The sequence below is a fragment of the Diuraphis noxia genome, unplaced genomic scaffold (genome assembly GCF_037042655.1).
Source record: "Diuraphis noxia isolate RWA-SAM2 unplaced genomic scaffold, SU_Dnox_SAM2 contig0001, whole genome shotgun sequence".
NCBI classification, from domain to species: Eukaryota; Metazoa; Arthropoda; class Insecta; order Hemiptera; family Aphididae; genus Diuraphis; species Diuraphis noxia.
Window position 1 is genome coordinate 83348746 of NW_028301711.1, and position 13781 is coordinate 83362526.

Sequence of the window (13781 nt, forward strand, 5' to 3'; positions counted from 1 at the left end):
ATTCTATATTATAAACATCATTCATTTAAATAGGTATTTAATTATTTGCTATTAAATTTTATATTTATTATAATAATTATTTTTTGTAATTTCTACAAAATTAAGTAAGTAACAATCAATTAAACTATAGGTATGTAGAGATTCAAAGATAATTAATGCTTAATAACTGGTATGTTGACAAGTTGTTATGAAAAAAATTTATGCAGGTCACTTTTTTGTCACTTTTATGAATAAATTCAGTCACTTTTTTAAATAGCTCAAACCACTTCCAGCCCTGTATATAGTTAAATTAATTTTATAAAATACTATATACAAAAAAAAAGCGGGTAAGTCGTGGATGTCGCTCTGCTGTACAGTAGGTTACTGTAATGGATGGGATTAAATTTGAATGTAATGATAGGTATCATTGTATACGAAAAACGATTCTGAACTGAGATGATTTGTCAGTCTAGGATATATTATATTTAAATATTGTCATATATTCTATTTTGAAACAAATATTTTATTTTTCAATTAAGACGCATTTTGCATAAGGCATGGTTAATCAATTAATGTTGTTATCATGTAGTTATCAAAATTCATAATACCTTATATATACGAATACCTGGTTAGGTTAACCTAACCAGGTTAACCTAACCTAACCTAAACTGTACCAGAGGCACCAGAGTGGTTCTTCACGTCAAGCGTGACCACTGCACACAGATCCCTGTTCTGCACTGGACCGCTGTTGGACCCTCTGGCGATCTTCAGAACCTCGGCAATGACATCCGTGGTGGATCTACCTCGCCTGAACCCAAACTGTCTTGTGCTGAGGGACTTTTCCGAGTGCTCTTCTAGTCTCCGTAGCAGCATCCATTCAAACAGCTTCCCGGCTCCATCCAGTAGACTGTTCGGTCTGAGCTGGATGGGACGTTGTGTGGCTTATTCTGTCCTTTGTGCAGCAGTACAAGACAAGCCCTCTTCCACCTCTCAGGAAAGTGACTGGAAGCTGAACACACTAGAAGTCACATCTCGTTATTACCATTAAATAAATTAATTGAACTTAGTCATTTTTTTCAATATTATTAATTATTGGACTTGTAATAAATAAAATATTATTCAAAAAACAGCAAGTGTTGATTATTCCATTCAACTTCTTGACAATCCTAGAAGGGCTCGTTACAATTTCGCGCTGTGGACAGGGTTGTTTCAAGAGGAAAAAAGAAGAATACTTAGAATATTTTTGAAATTATTTTCGAAAAATTTTCTTCTTTCTACTTCTAACGGAGGTAATTCATATCCGATCACCGTGAGAAGACAGGCCCACGTGAGGAGCCATCTTCCCACGATTCCGTGAAAACGAAAACCCAGCAGTAGCAGTCAAGGGAAATCAAGGAATAAGGATGGCATCATCATCATCCGTCAATTCAGCCGCTTTGGTGTGAGTATTAGAATAAAGTTGTGAAAATTAGTTTGTTCGTCTCCTATGGTATTATTGACCATAGTATAGTTTAATTAAGGAATAAGATTGGGGAATAAATAATAATATTAGTTAAAAATATAATAACAGAAAAACAATTATAATAATAATTTATTAAATTAAAAAATTTTTTTTAAACGTTTTATTGAAATAAAATAAAATTCTAAATTACGCAAATTTAATTTAAATTTCTACGCTAAATTTTTTTTTAAGTATACTTTTAATACTTTAAATAATTTAAATATTTTAATAATTAAATTAAATTTAACATAATATAAGGAATTAAATAAATAATAAAATAATAAAGAAAAGTAAAATTAAAATAAATATAGTAATTATATTAAATTAAATATTTAAAACAAGTTTAAATATAACGAAATAATTAATGAAATAATTTTAAAACTAATAAAATATAGTTCAACAAATTGTAAAATTTATAAATATAAGAAATTATAAAGAATATAAAAAATAATATAAATAATATAAAGAATTTTAATTCGTTTGCGTATTTATTTTTATTTAAAAAAAAATAATAAATTTTTATAGTGTACACTGTACACTAAAACATAAAATAAAAATAAAAATTATTTTTATTTATTTCCCTAGTTAACAATTGTTGTAACATCGAATTGAGAATTTATAATTGAGAGAATTTAATAATAAAGAATATTGTGAAATTGAGAATTATTGTGAAGAATTTATATTTCTTAAAGGCAGAAAAGTCCTTATATTTTATTTTGAGTAAAAGAGAATTATTATTGAGAATTTATTGAGAATTAATTAATTATTGTTTTAAAGGCCGTGGAGTAAGTCCTTATATTTTGTGAATTTATTTGAAGACAGTTGAAGTCTGTATTTTTAAAGGCCATGAAGTAAGTCCTTATACTTTGTGAATTTATTTGAAGACAGTTGAAGTCTGTATTTTTGATTTTTATAGGCCGAGTAGTAAGTCCTAATATTTTGTGAATTTATATATTGAAGTTATATAGGCTGTGAAGTAAGTCCTGATATTTGAGAATTTTTTTTTAGACAATTGAAGTCTGTGTTTGGATTTATTATTGTAGGCCGTGAAGTAAGTCCTGTTATTTTGTGATTTTTTTTTTGAAGATAAATGAAGTATATTGTGAATTGTTTAATTGGAATTAATTTTATAAGGCCGGAATAAGTCCTTTTTGTAGAAATTTTGTGTACTATAGAGATTTAAATGAATTAAAGAGAATAATAATAATAAGGCCGTAATAAGTCCTTAAGTAAAAAAAATTTATAATTGTGAGAGATAATAAAAAAAAAAAAAAAATTAATTATATATAAAATAAATAATAACGAATATTGTTATGTGTAGGAATTTATGAGTTTAATAATTTTGAGTTGAATAAAAATTATATATAATTAAATATTATTTAATATAATTAGTAAAAATATATAAATAGGAAATAGAATTAATAATTAATTTGAAGCGAATAAATAATAAATTATAATTGATAGTAAGTTGAAAAATTCGAGTAATTAAATTATTTACGTATTAGAAGTATTAATTGAATATGATAAGAAAGATTAATGAATAAAGAAAATAATACATTAGAAGTTAAGGAAACAGATAGTAAAAATGTATTAACGGAAGAATTACAGGAAATTAAGGAACTTGTAAAAACTGAACCCACTAACGTTACAATTGATAATAAAAACGTAGTAGATATTAAAGATCATAAAAATAACGATAAAGTAAAAATAGTTGAAAGCGAAATATTAATTGATTTAAGTACAGAAGAAGGTTATCAATATTCAGTAGATTTAGATAGGGAAAAATATTTGAAGTCATTAAGGGAAAAAGATTTATTAAATACAAGTATAAGACCAATTTTAGTTAACGAGATAGAGTTACGACAAATAGGAACACGTACCAAGAAAGGGTTAATACATACTCAATTAGAACCAACTAAACGTAATACAAGGAAGGTTAATAAAATGGCTACAGTTACTAAAGTTTCTTTAGACAAGGTTACAGGTATGATACCCACATGTACAGGTGAGCGCGATGTACATCAATTTATAAGAGCTTGCGATTTAGCATGTTCAATGGTAGACAAGGAGGAATTATCGATACTTACTAAATTTATAAATACGAAATTATTTGATAAAGCATTAGAAGTGTGTAGATATAGGGACGTATCAGAGTGGGAAGGAATAAAATTAATTTTGTTAGACGCTTTTGAACCACAGAGAACAGCATCATCTTTACAGGTAGCGTTAAATTCGGTAAGAATGAGAAATAATGAGGACGTTAGTTCTTATGCACATAGGGTAGAACAATTATATTTTAATTTATGTGTAGTTAGTACAAAAGACAAAACGCCTGAGCAATCTACCGTAATAACTGACCAATTAAAGGAACAAACATTAGTAGTATTTTTAAAAGGTCTAATTCCAAGTTTAAGAACGATAGTAAAATCACGTAATCCTCCTACACTTGAATCTGCTATGCAGTTAGCTAAAGAGGAAGAATCCTAACTTACATCCGATTATGACGCGTATCAGTATTATGGGAACAATAACGCGCGAAATGGAAGTGATAATGGTGGAAATAATAGGCGAAATAACAATAATTTTGAAACAGTTAATAATAGGTACGGACATAATAATAACAGACATTTTAACACTAATAATTATCCGCGACAATCTTATAATCAAAGACCGAACAACAATTTTATTAGACCACAATTTAATCAAAACCAAAATTTTAATAGACTAAACAATAATCAGAATCGAAATAATTTTAATAATAATAATAGATTCCCACCACGTAATAATAACTATAATCGCAATAATAATAATTATCCAAATAATAACGTATTGAGTAATATAAAGTGGTACCAATGCGGAGTAAACCTTTACGCACGGGATTGTATGCAAGCGCGAGGTATAAATAATACGCGTAATCCGAATGCACATAATAATTTTACGCGACCAGTAATAAATCATAATACTGGAGTTGTAAAATGTACATATTGTAATATAGTAGGTCATGATATATCGAGATGTTATAAGAAACTAAATTCGGAACAAACTAATAATTTTTCGGGAAACTTAAATCGATCGAACGAGGCAAGTGGCGCTCGCCCGATAAATTTAATAGCCGTTGTCGAGGAACAAGATGCTTATACTTTGTAACAGTTATAAATGATAATCATGTGTCATGCCAAAGTGTTAATATAAAGAAGGAATTTATAGATTTACTTTTAGATACTGGAAGTGATGTTAATTTAATAAAATTTAGTACTTTGATACCAGATACACTAGTACATGAAAATAAAAAAATATATTTAAAAGGAATTAATGACAAAATTGTACCAACAGTAGGTTTAGTAAAAATAATTTTAAGATTTGATGATATTAATATAGAAACTGAGTTTCAAGTAGTTTATGATTCGTTTCCAATACCTAAGGATGGTATTTTAGGACAAAAATTTTTAATAGAAAATAAGGCAATTATAGATATAGCTAAAAATTCGTTAGTTATAGATAATGATAGTAATGATAGTTTAATTAATGAAATAAATAAAAATGAATTTTTCAATATTATTAATTATTGGACTTGTAATAAATAAAATATTATTCAAAAAACATCAAGTGTTGATTATTCTATTCAACTTCTTGACAATCCTAGAAGGGCTCGTTACAGGTGCAGCCTACGTTTGAGATGACCAGCCCGAGGGACTCGATCATCAGTTCAAGTTCTTCACCTCTTCGGTTGTAGACCCAGTCCCCCCACGACGCAGAGCTGGCGTTGAAGTCGCCGGTGACTAGGATGGGGACACCCGGTTGCACTGCCCTAACGCAGTCTTCAAGCCGATGGAGCAGGTCTTTGAAGTCCTCCAGCGGCCGCACAGTGGTCTGAAATCCAGTTTTAGGCGGAAAAAATTAATACCTCTTAATTTTTAGTTTAAATGATTGTTTAATATATCAAAATTACAAGTTTTGAGTATGCTGAATCCAATTTTGTTATCGGTTTTGAAGTTTGCCCAAAGGAAGGGTGGCTAGGGGGGGGGGGAATTTATTGAAGTAATTCGAAATGTGTGTAATTTACATCAACTTATATGTTTAAGTGGCTGCTGAATTCAAATCTTGCATCTGTTTTGAAATAGGATCTTTAAATGAGAAGCTAGGTTGTGTTTTTATTAAAGTGTTGCAAACATTTGTATATTTTACATCAAATTTATTAATTTACTTTATGAATTATACATTTAAAAAAATATATCATTAGATTATTTGGATTTAAATTTCGTAATTTTCTTCATCCTCCATATTCTCGACGTTTAATAACGCTCTTACTTCACTATCCTACAACATCTTTTTTTTTTTTGGTGTGTTGCGTATTGAGGAAATGTATGGATCTGAAGAAAGTAATAAAAAATGCAGAACGTCTTCATTTTGAGCTAATCTACTAATTTTTCGTGAATGATGTTCACGATAATTTTTGTAGTCCTTATTTCTGGCCTCCTGGGCTTCCTCGGAAAGTTGTCCTAAACAAATATTTTTATTAATAATTTTAAATTTTGAGTTATTTGTTTTGTATATTTTACCTATAGGAAGTAACGCAGATTCAATAACAGTAGCTCCATGTATTAAAATTTTATGGACACTAGCAGGCATATAATACCAAGGATATAGTTTAACATATAGTTTTGCTGTATCCATAGTGTACTGTTGGAATGCATTTATATTAATTTCATAACCACTTGCCATCGATTTCAAAATAGTTCCAAAGCGTTTAATTAAATTTAAGTCGACACCTGTTATTTCAGAGGATTTTTCACAATTTTTGAAAAATCTACGAGCTGTATTTCCATCATTCGTTGTTCCTTTTCCTATTCAGCATAAAAAAAAGTTACAAGTTATAATAAATTGTTTAGTTATTTTCTTACCTTGCAATACTATGTCGACTAGTAATCATAATTCTGATTTGAATTTATTTTGAATCATTTTTTTTCTATTGTTAAAATTCACTTTATTTTCTGGAGTCTTAACCTAAGTAATATCGTGACTAATTGGTTAACTTAATATTTAATAATGTATTTTATTGTTTCTACCTGCCAAGCTTTAATTTCCAGTCTATAAGATATGTGTAAAATACATTCCAAAAACCTAATCCATGCGTGGAGAGTGGATAGTCCAAACCCAAAGTGTTTAGTATTTTCAATGTATTTTACTTGGATGGAGTCGATATTGTTCATATTTTTAGGACTACAGCCACAGATATAACATGTTTGGCTTGAAGTGTTGGATACTGAATTGCAAACCTTAAATTAATTTTTTTATTATATTAAAATTAGTCCTATACTACAATTTATAATTAAATTAATTGTATTACCTTTCCATCTATCATTGTAAAAACCAGCGTATGTTTTACATTTAAGTTATTGTCATCAATCTTTATAGTTGTAGGAACTATACTTTTGATTTGATCTTCAACAATTTTTAACTTTTCATAAGTAGTTTGTGCAGTTTCTTTTTTTAACATATATTTAATTGGCCTACAAAATCTTGTCGATGAGGGCCGAGGATTTTTCCATAAAACTATTTTATTATTTTCAACATTACACTGCAATTGTAATGGAACTAAAGAAAATAAAAATAAGTCACCATCACATACATCGTTTGTTGTATTCTCAAAAAAATATCTTTGCTTGTATTGAGCTTGCCCACTGCTACCGTCACAACCCCATTTATATATTATTTCAAAATTATGCATTCGGTTTTCTATTTTTGGCAGAGATGGGATTGTAAAAATTCGAACAATCGTATGATCAAGAAGATCTTGTATGTTGATTTCACAAGCTGTTTCCTTAACTTGTATGTTTTTAGGATATTACTTTCTTTTTGCTTCTAAAATTTGTTCATAAGTAGGATAAAAAATATTAACATTTTTTTTTTTAGCAGAGAGTCGAATATTAATATATTGCTGTTTGGTTAAATTGTTGTCCAAGAAAAAAGCTAGAGCTTCGTCATTTGTGTACGGAATGATTACATTCAATGAATTATCGTACGCTTTTTTAATTTTTAATGCTCTAGTAGGTGTTTTAATTGACTCTTTTAATAAATTAGCTGCAGTTCTATTTCCAGATGAATGAAGTGAAGTTTGTGTAGCTTGTATCATTTCAGAAGGAGAAAATGTATTTATTATTGTTTTAATTTTATTCCGTTTCGATCTTTCACAACTATTTTCAAAATCTTTGACTGGTCTTCCTATAGTTTTGTTTTGTTCTTGTTTAGGTAGTTCAAGTTCACATTTAAGCCACTCACTATTAGCTTGAATAAATCTTATATGGTTCCGTGAGCTTTTCGTCCAAAATCTTTGTAAAACCAAAGTAAACTTCAAAATTAATTGCTCAACTAATTTTGTATAATGCGAATTCCATTCTTCAATTTCGTATCTAGCCTTCAAAATGTCGAGTAAGTATTTTCTTGATTTTATACAGTGAGGATTTAATGGACCTCTATTTCTTAATAGTTGATATAAATCATCATAAGTATAAAAATGAGAATATGAATTATTGCAATTTAAATTTTCGCTAATGTCGATATCGTCTATATCAACGTTACTACTGGAACAGGCTACAAAAAAAAATATTAAAAATACAGACGCAAATGGACGCAAACCAATTTTTGGGATATTATACAGTAGAATATATACAATACTTATTATATATTTGTTAACGATTATTTTTGGTTATTTTTTAATTACACGCTTTGAAATATAAGTATTATTTTTTTTATGTGATTTTTCTAAATATTTTTTTTGTTTATCATCATAAAATTATATATTTAGTATATTAAACACTTACCTAGGTGTTCGTTGTCCATTTCTTATTTGAGAATGAGTAAAATTGAACAAAAGAATCAATTTAATACCTCATACAATAATCGACAAAACTCGAATGCGAATAAATGCTAAAGTAACAGTTTCATGAAAACATTATCTACTTTTCTTATCGCTTGAGCAGTCTAACGAGCTCAATATCATTTTAGATAATAATTCCTTATTACATATGATATATATATTGGATTAATACAAAACAATATTTATTTCAGTCAAATTTAAAAATGGACTTTTTTCCGCCTAAAACTGGATTTCAGACCACTGTGGGCCGGTTGGATGACGCGTAGCAGCAGAATATCTGCACACCGTTTATGCGGGCTGAGACGAACTCTGCGTCTCGCAGCACGTTGGCGACAGTCAGCTCGTTACCAGCAGTATAGATGGCTGCTTTGCATGGCCCTGTGCCCGTGATCCAGGCGCTGGGTTCGCTGGGCACCCTGTAGGGGTCGCTAAGGAGTGCGATGTCGATCTTCTCCTCAACCATGTACTGCATGATAAGGTCATAAGCTGCACTACAATGGTTGAGGTTGCACTGGATGACGCTGAGTTCCATCATGGCGATGGGCTCAGCACACTTCCCGCTGCCACTGTCGGCAGAGCCTCTTCCCCGAGACTGGACGCTGAGGACGGCTGCTGAAGCTGTGAGTACGTCTCTTTGGGTTGTACACATTTCTTGGCAAGGTGGTCGACGCTCTTGCACCTGAAGCAGCTACGAGGCTTTGCCTCGTTTTGGCATTCCGCAGCCAGGTGACCTTTGCCATGGCAGCGGTAGCAGGTGGGTTGACTTTTCTCAAGCAGATTGACTCTGCATCTAGTCCACTCCACAGTGATGACTTTCTTTTCTGCTAGTGCGATGGCGTCCTTCAGAGGCAGATTAAGGCTTGCCACGTACTCACCTCTGCCACCGGTATTTTTGCGTATGGTTACATTTCCGCCCATAACACCAGTAATGCCTGCCTGGCTTAGTCCAGTGACGACGTTCACGGCATCCGCCCACTCCGGGATACCTATCAGAAGGACTGGTGCCCTAGGTTCCGGCAGCCTGACCCTAGCCGCATCCCCGGTCACTTCCCTGATCCGTTCTGCTAGAAGAACTGCCTTCTCAGCTCCATCTACTTCGATAAGGATGCCTCCTGCTCTAGTTTTCCTTGTCTTCAAGACTCTAACGTCGAGCATCAGTAGGTCAATGGAGCTAGCCACTTTCTTCATAAGTGTGGCGAGTGGACCTCCATCAGTTGGACGGTCGATGGTGATCGCCGCTGACTTTGGAACCCTGCGCCGTAGCATGGTGATCCTGTCAGCGGCTGTGGGCTCTGCTGTAATTGAAGGAGAAGGGATATCCTTACTTTTTTTGGGATCTCTACGGATTACCTGGCTCCAGGTGGAGTGCTGTGGCTGATGTGCCTGCTGCTGCTGCTGTTGCTGTCGCTGTGGCAGTGGCCGATTCTGCTCCGAGTTCTGAGATTGTTTCTCCTTTTTGAGACGTTTCCGTGTTCGCCCCTGTTGTCTTTTGGGCCGCAACGTATCAGAGCCTTGAGCGACTGTAACTCCAGCAGTTGCTGCGCCTACTGCTGTGCAATCTGTTGCTCCTGAAACTGCAGCTACCATCTGTAGTGCCTGCCTTTGCTGCTGCCTCTGCTGTTTCCGCTGCTGCTGCGATTGCTGCGGCTGCAGATTGGAGACCATCGGTTTCTGCCGCTGTTGGGGCAAAGTCTCTTTCGCGTGTAACTGTTGTCCTCCAAGCCGGTGTTTGCCCCACGACGGAGTGTCGGTTCCCACCTCTACTGAGACAATTTTGCTTCCTGCGTTGCGTGCATCGTCATCGTCAAGGCCATGTGTCTGCGTTTGCGCCGGCTTGTACACCTTAGCCTCGGGTTCTTCCTTACGCCCCTGCCTGCTCACCATGGCGTATTGCAGCATTATTCTTTTTGAGTTCGCCAATGCCTCCTTAAGCTCTTTGTGAACATTTCTTGTGTTCAGTGCGAAGGCACACATTGAATTTATATAACCCTGGAGCTTGCTTAGCAGCTCTTCTGCACCGAGAGCCCCAATGTCAACTACATTCTCGGGGCAGTAAGGTTGACCAACTCCATGTCTGTATCCGTGTTCCTGATCTCCTCCCCACACGGGGCCTGGTTCTGTCGTGTGCCGGAAACGCCTGCCTCAGCACTAGTAGCTTTAAGACTATCAGGAACCTGGCTGTCCACCCCTGAAGTCTTGCGGTCGTTAGATGACGACCCCCGGGAGCCCGCTTTCTCACTCCCGACTGCCGACCCCTGGGGGTCCGAATCCCCTGGGGTGGTAACAATAATTCCGTTAGTCAGTTCCATAAAGAGTTTTTGAAAGGGTGGCTCTCCCTTGCGTTTTAGCCCGGCTGCCAGGGGGATTTTAAGTCAGTGTTACCTTCACCTATGTCCCGGCCCGACCAGTTAAGGTCAGGCTCTTTGGTAAGTCCAATATGGACCAGGATCGCTTAGTAAGACTCAATTAAGAGCCCGCAAGCCTCCCCGAGGCCTGCTAGCCTTTTATTTTTTTTTTTTTACATTTGGAATCGAGGGCGGAGGGTGGTACCGACGTTAGTCATTTCACCCCTCCGACCCCATCATTTATTGGAAAAAGAACAATAAGGTATTCGTTGGCTGAGCATAGGGACAATCCCGCTGGCATTAGCCATTACAATTTAAATTACATACATAAGGGGCTCTATCCCCTCTACCTCCGCCTTCGGCGCACAAAAAGTAATAGCTTACTTAAATAGCAATCTCCTTCTTTTTAATGGCTCCGTGGATGAAGTCAGCTATGCTGTCCCACTTCTCCTTGGACTCCAGCATTTGTGTTACCATGTTTTCCGGAGTCAGAGCGCATCCGACTATCGCTGACGCTCGCTGCCGTCTCATCTCCCAGGCGTCGCACCGGAACAGGGTGTGCTCTGCATCGTCATCTTCCAGTTCGCAGAACCAACACAGCGGGGACGCTAGCTTATTAATCCTGTTTAGGTATGCTGCAAAACATCCATGATTTGTAAGTACTTGGGTAATCCAGTAGTCTGTGGACCGGTACTTCCTATCCAGCCATTTCGTGACGTCTGGGATTAAGCGGTGAGTCCACCTCTCGCTCTGGTTCGGTCCACTATCCCGGGATGTGGAGTCCCATCTGGTCTGCCACGCGGTCATGAGATTTCTGCTTGCTTCTATTTTCGGTATACCCTCAAAGATCTGTTTTCTTTCAATAGCCATGAGCTCGATCGGAGGCATATCTGCTTGTGCGCGCCCATACGGGAGCTGGGCAAAATGAAGGACCACTCGGTAATGCCCGAGAACAATTATTTGAAAAGCGACTCCTACTAAAAGTCGAATAGGCAACCAAATGTGACAACTCCTGATTCTGAGTGGGTCGGCAACCAAAGATACACGACGACGACGATGTCAGGACGGGAACTTGTCTATCATGGGAGGTAGGATGATGCAAGTTAGTTTTGGGGGAGGGGGTCTCTGTGATCGATCCGGTCTGGTGCAATGATCACAGAGCTCACAACAAAAAACGGGAGAAACTTAAAATTATCTTAACCTAGTGAGGTCTTGAGGGGGTGGCTGGACGCAGTACTCAGCAATTGTTGAACCTGGACGACCGGGGCGGCCTCACACACAACACAATGTTGCTGGCGGACTTACGCGGATCGCAATTGATCTGGACGACCGGGGCGGCCTCACACACAACACAATGTTGCTGGCGGACTTACGCGGACCCGTTTACAGCAATTGTGACCACTCGCAGTATTGCCGAGTGTACTGAGTCATAGGAGTTATATAAAATGACAAACTTACTACGGTGTTTCAAGGTAATGAAGATTGTCCATATATTGTTGAAAATGATGTGTACACTGTGCATCCAAATGATAATAGGCACAACCAATTTATTTTTTTAATACACAATTTAGAAGTGAGACCAAATGTGGTCGCTTTAATAGCTGACCAGAACAAAACAAAATAAAAATGTCGCTGTAATAGCGGAAAAAAGGTAACAACTATAACTGGTGCCGAACGACCAGACAAGACGTCGTCGACAACAAGTGATAACAAAAAAGAATAATAATTCATAACAAGGGCGTTGGCCGAGCAAAGACAGTATAAAGAACAAATCACAAAGAGAACATACAATAACTCGGCGAACCCATAATAATAATAATTATAATAATTAACATAACTAAACAATACATTGAGTGAGGTGATTAGGAGTGATACGGAACAAAAACGGTCGTCGTCGCCGTACAACGTTGCGTAACATGATAACGGTTTATTGCTTGGCGCGAACATCTGCTATTACCAAGATTGCTTTTGTGGATGCCGTTCTGTTTGCGGAGGTGACTCTAAGTGCTGTCCACCTTTGCACTTTAACCAGCTCACTTATGCCTGTCCGGCTCATTAGTGAGGCCCAGACCGGGGCACCGTATAAGATGATCGAGTGGACCACATTTGCCAGAAGTCTTCTCGCTTTTGGCCTCGCTGCACTAATATTTGGCATAATTTTGGCAAGATTGTTTGCAACTTGGCCTGCTTTTTCGGCGATGTTCGACGCGTGCTCGGTGAAGCTCAACTTTGGGCTTAGGTACATGCCCAGATTTTAATAACTTCTCCACCCTTAATTTCTACTCCTCCGATCTCAATGGAGAAGTCATTGTGGGTGCGCGTGTTAGTGAGAATGATTGCCTCCGATTTTTCAATAGCCAGCTCGAGACCAGCGTTGTCCAACCAGGTCTTGACACTTTCAGCTGCAGTAGAGAAAGATGCCTCGAGTTCGTACAAAAATTTGCTTTTTCCTATTAGTGCAAGGTCCTAACCTGGTTCACTTATACACAGGACATCTGCTTCCTTCTCCTTAAGTTTGTGGAAAGCCAAAGCTTGGGCCTCCCTGCTCCTATTTGCGTTTATTTGGAGAAAAGCAGCTATGTTACCGGGAAGATGGATCTGCACTCCTCGAGGCATTTGCCGACGAATTTTTTTCACCTAACCTAACCTAACCTAACCTTTTTTTCAGTTTGAATCGCAGTCAGGGAGGGGAAAAGGTTTCCCCATTGCTGCCTCCCTGGCCACATCGTTTATTTCAATCAAAATAACATCACAACAAATAATCAGTATTAGATAAAAATTACAAAACCTGGGGGCCTCTAACCTCCATGATTGGCCGTTTCAGCCCACAACAAATAAACTTAACTACCGGTTCTATATTCTCCTTTGGCGCTGGCACTGCCTCTCCAATTCTTCTTTCTCGGAGAGAATGGTATCCACCATCTGTTGAAAGAGTTCCCTGTGTCTCTTTGAAGCCATGATTATCCTTCTCCGTTGGTATGGTTCGTCTGGGAGCTCTTGTGGGTCGGGGCCGCACAGGAGGTACGAAACGTCCTCTGGACCGACTGGGTTCCTAAACGCCGCAGCGACGTTCGTTCTT

General features: G+C 36.3%; 1 protein-coding gene and 1 pseudogene across 1 annotated transcript; one reads left to right on the plus strand and one right to left on the minus strand.

Annotated features, from left to right (window-relative positions):
- The first annotated feature begins 3016 nt into the window (after window positions 1–3016).
- Window positions 3017–4627, plus strand: LOC149062122 (uncharacterized; annotated as a pseudogene).
- Window positions 4628–8888: 4261 nt separating this feature from the next.
- On the minus strand, window positions 8889–10241 carry LOC149062123 (uncharacterized). The gene is made up of 2 exons (XM_089215221.1): window positions 9954–10241; window positions 8889–9836 (listed from the first exon to the last, which is right to left on the minus strand). Exons 1-2 carry the CDS (start codon window positions 10239–10241, stop codon window positions 8889–8891), a joined length of 1236 nt encoding a protein of 411 aa, XP_089071347.1.
- Between the last annotated feature and the right edge of the window lie 3540 nt (window positions 10242–13781).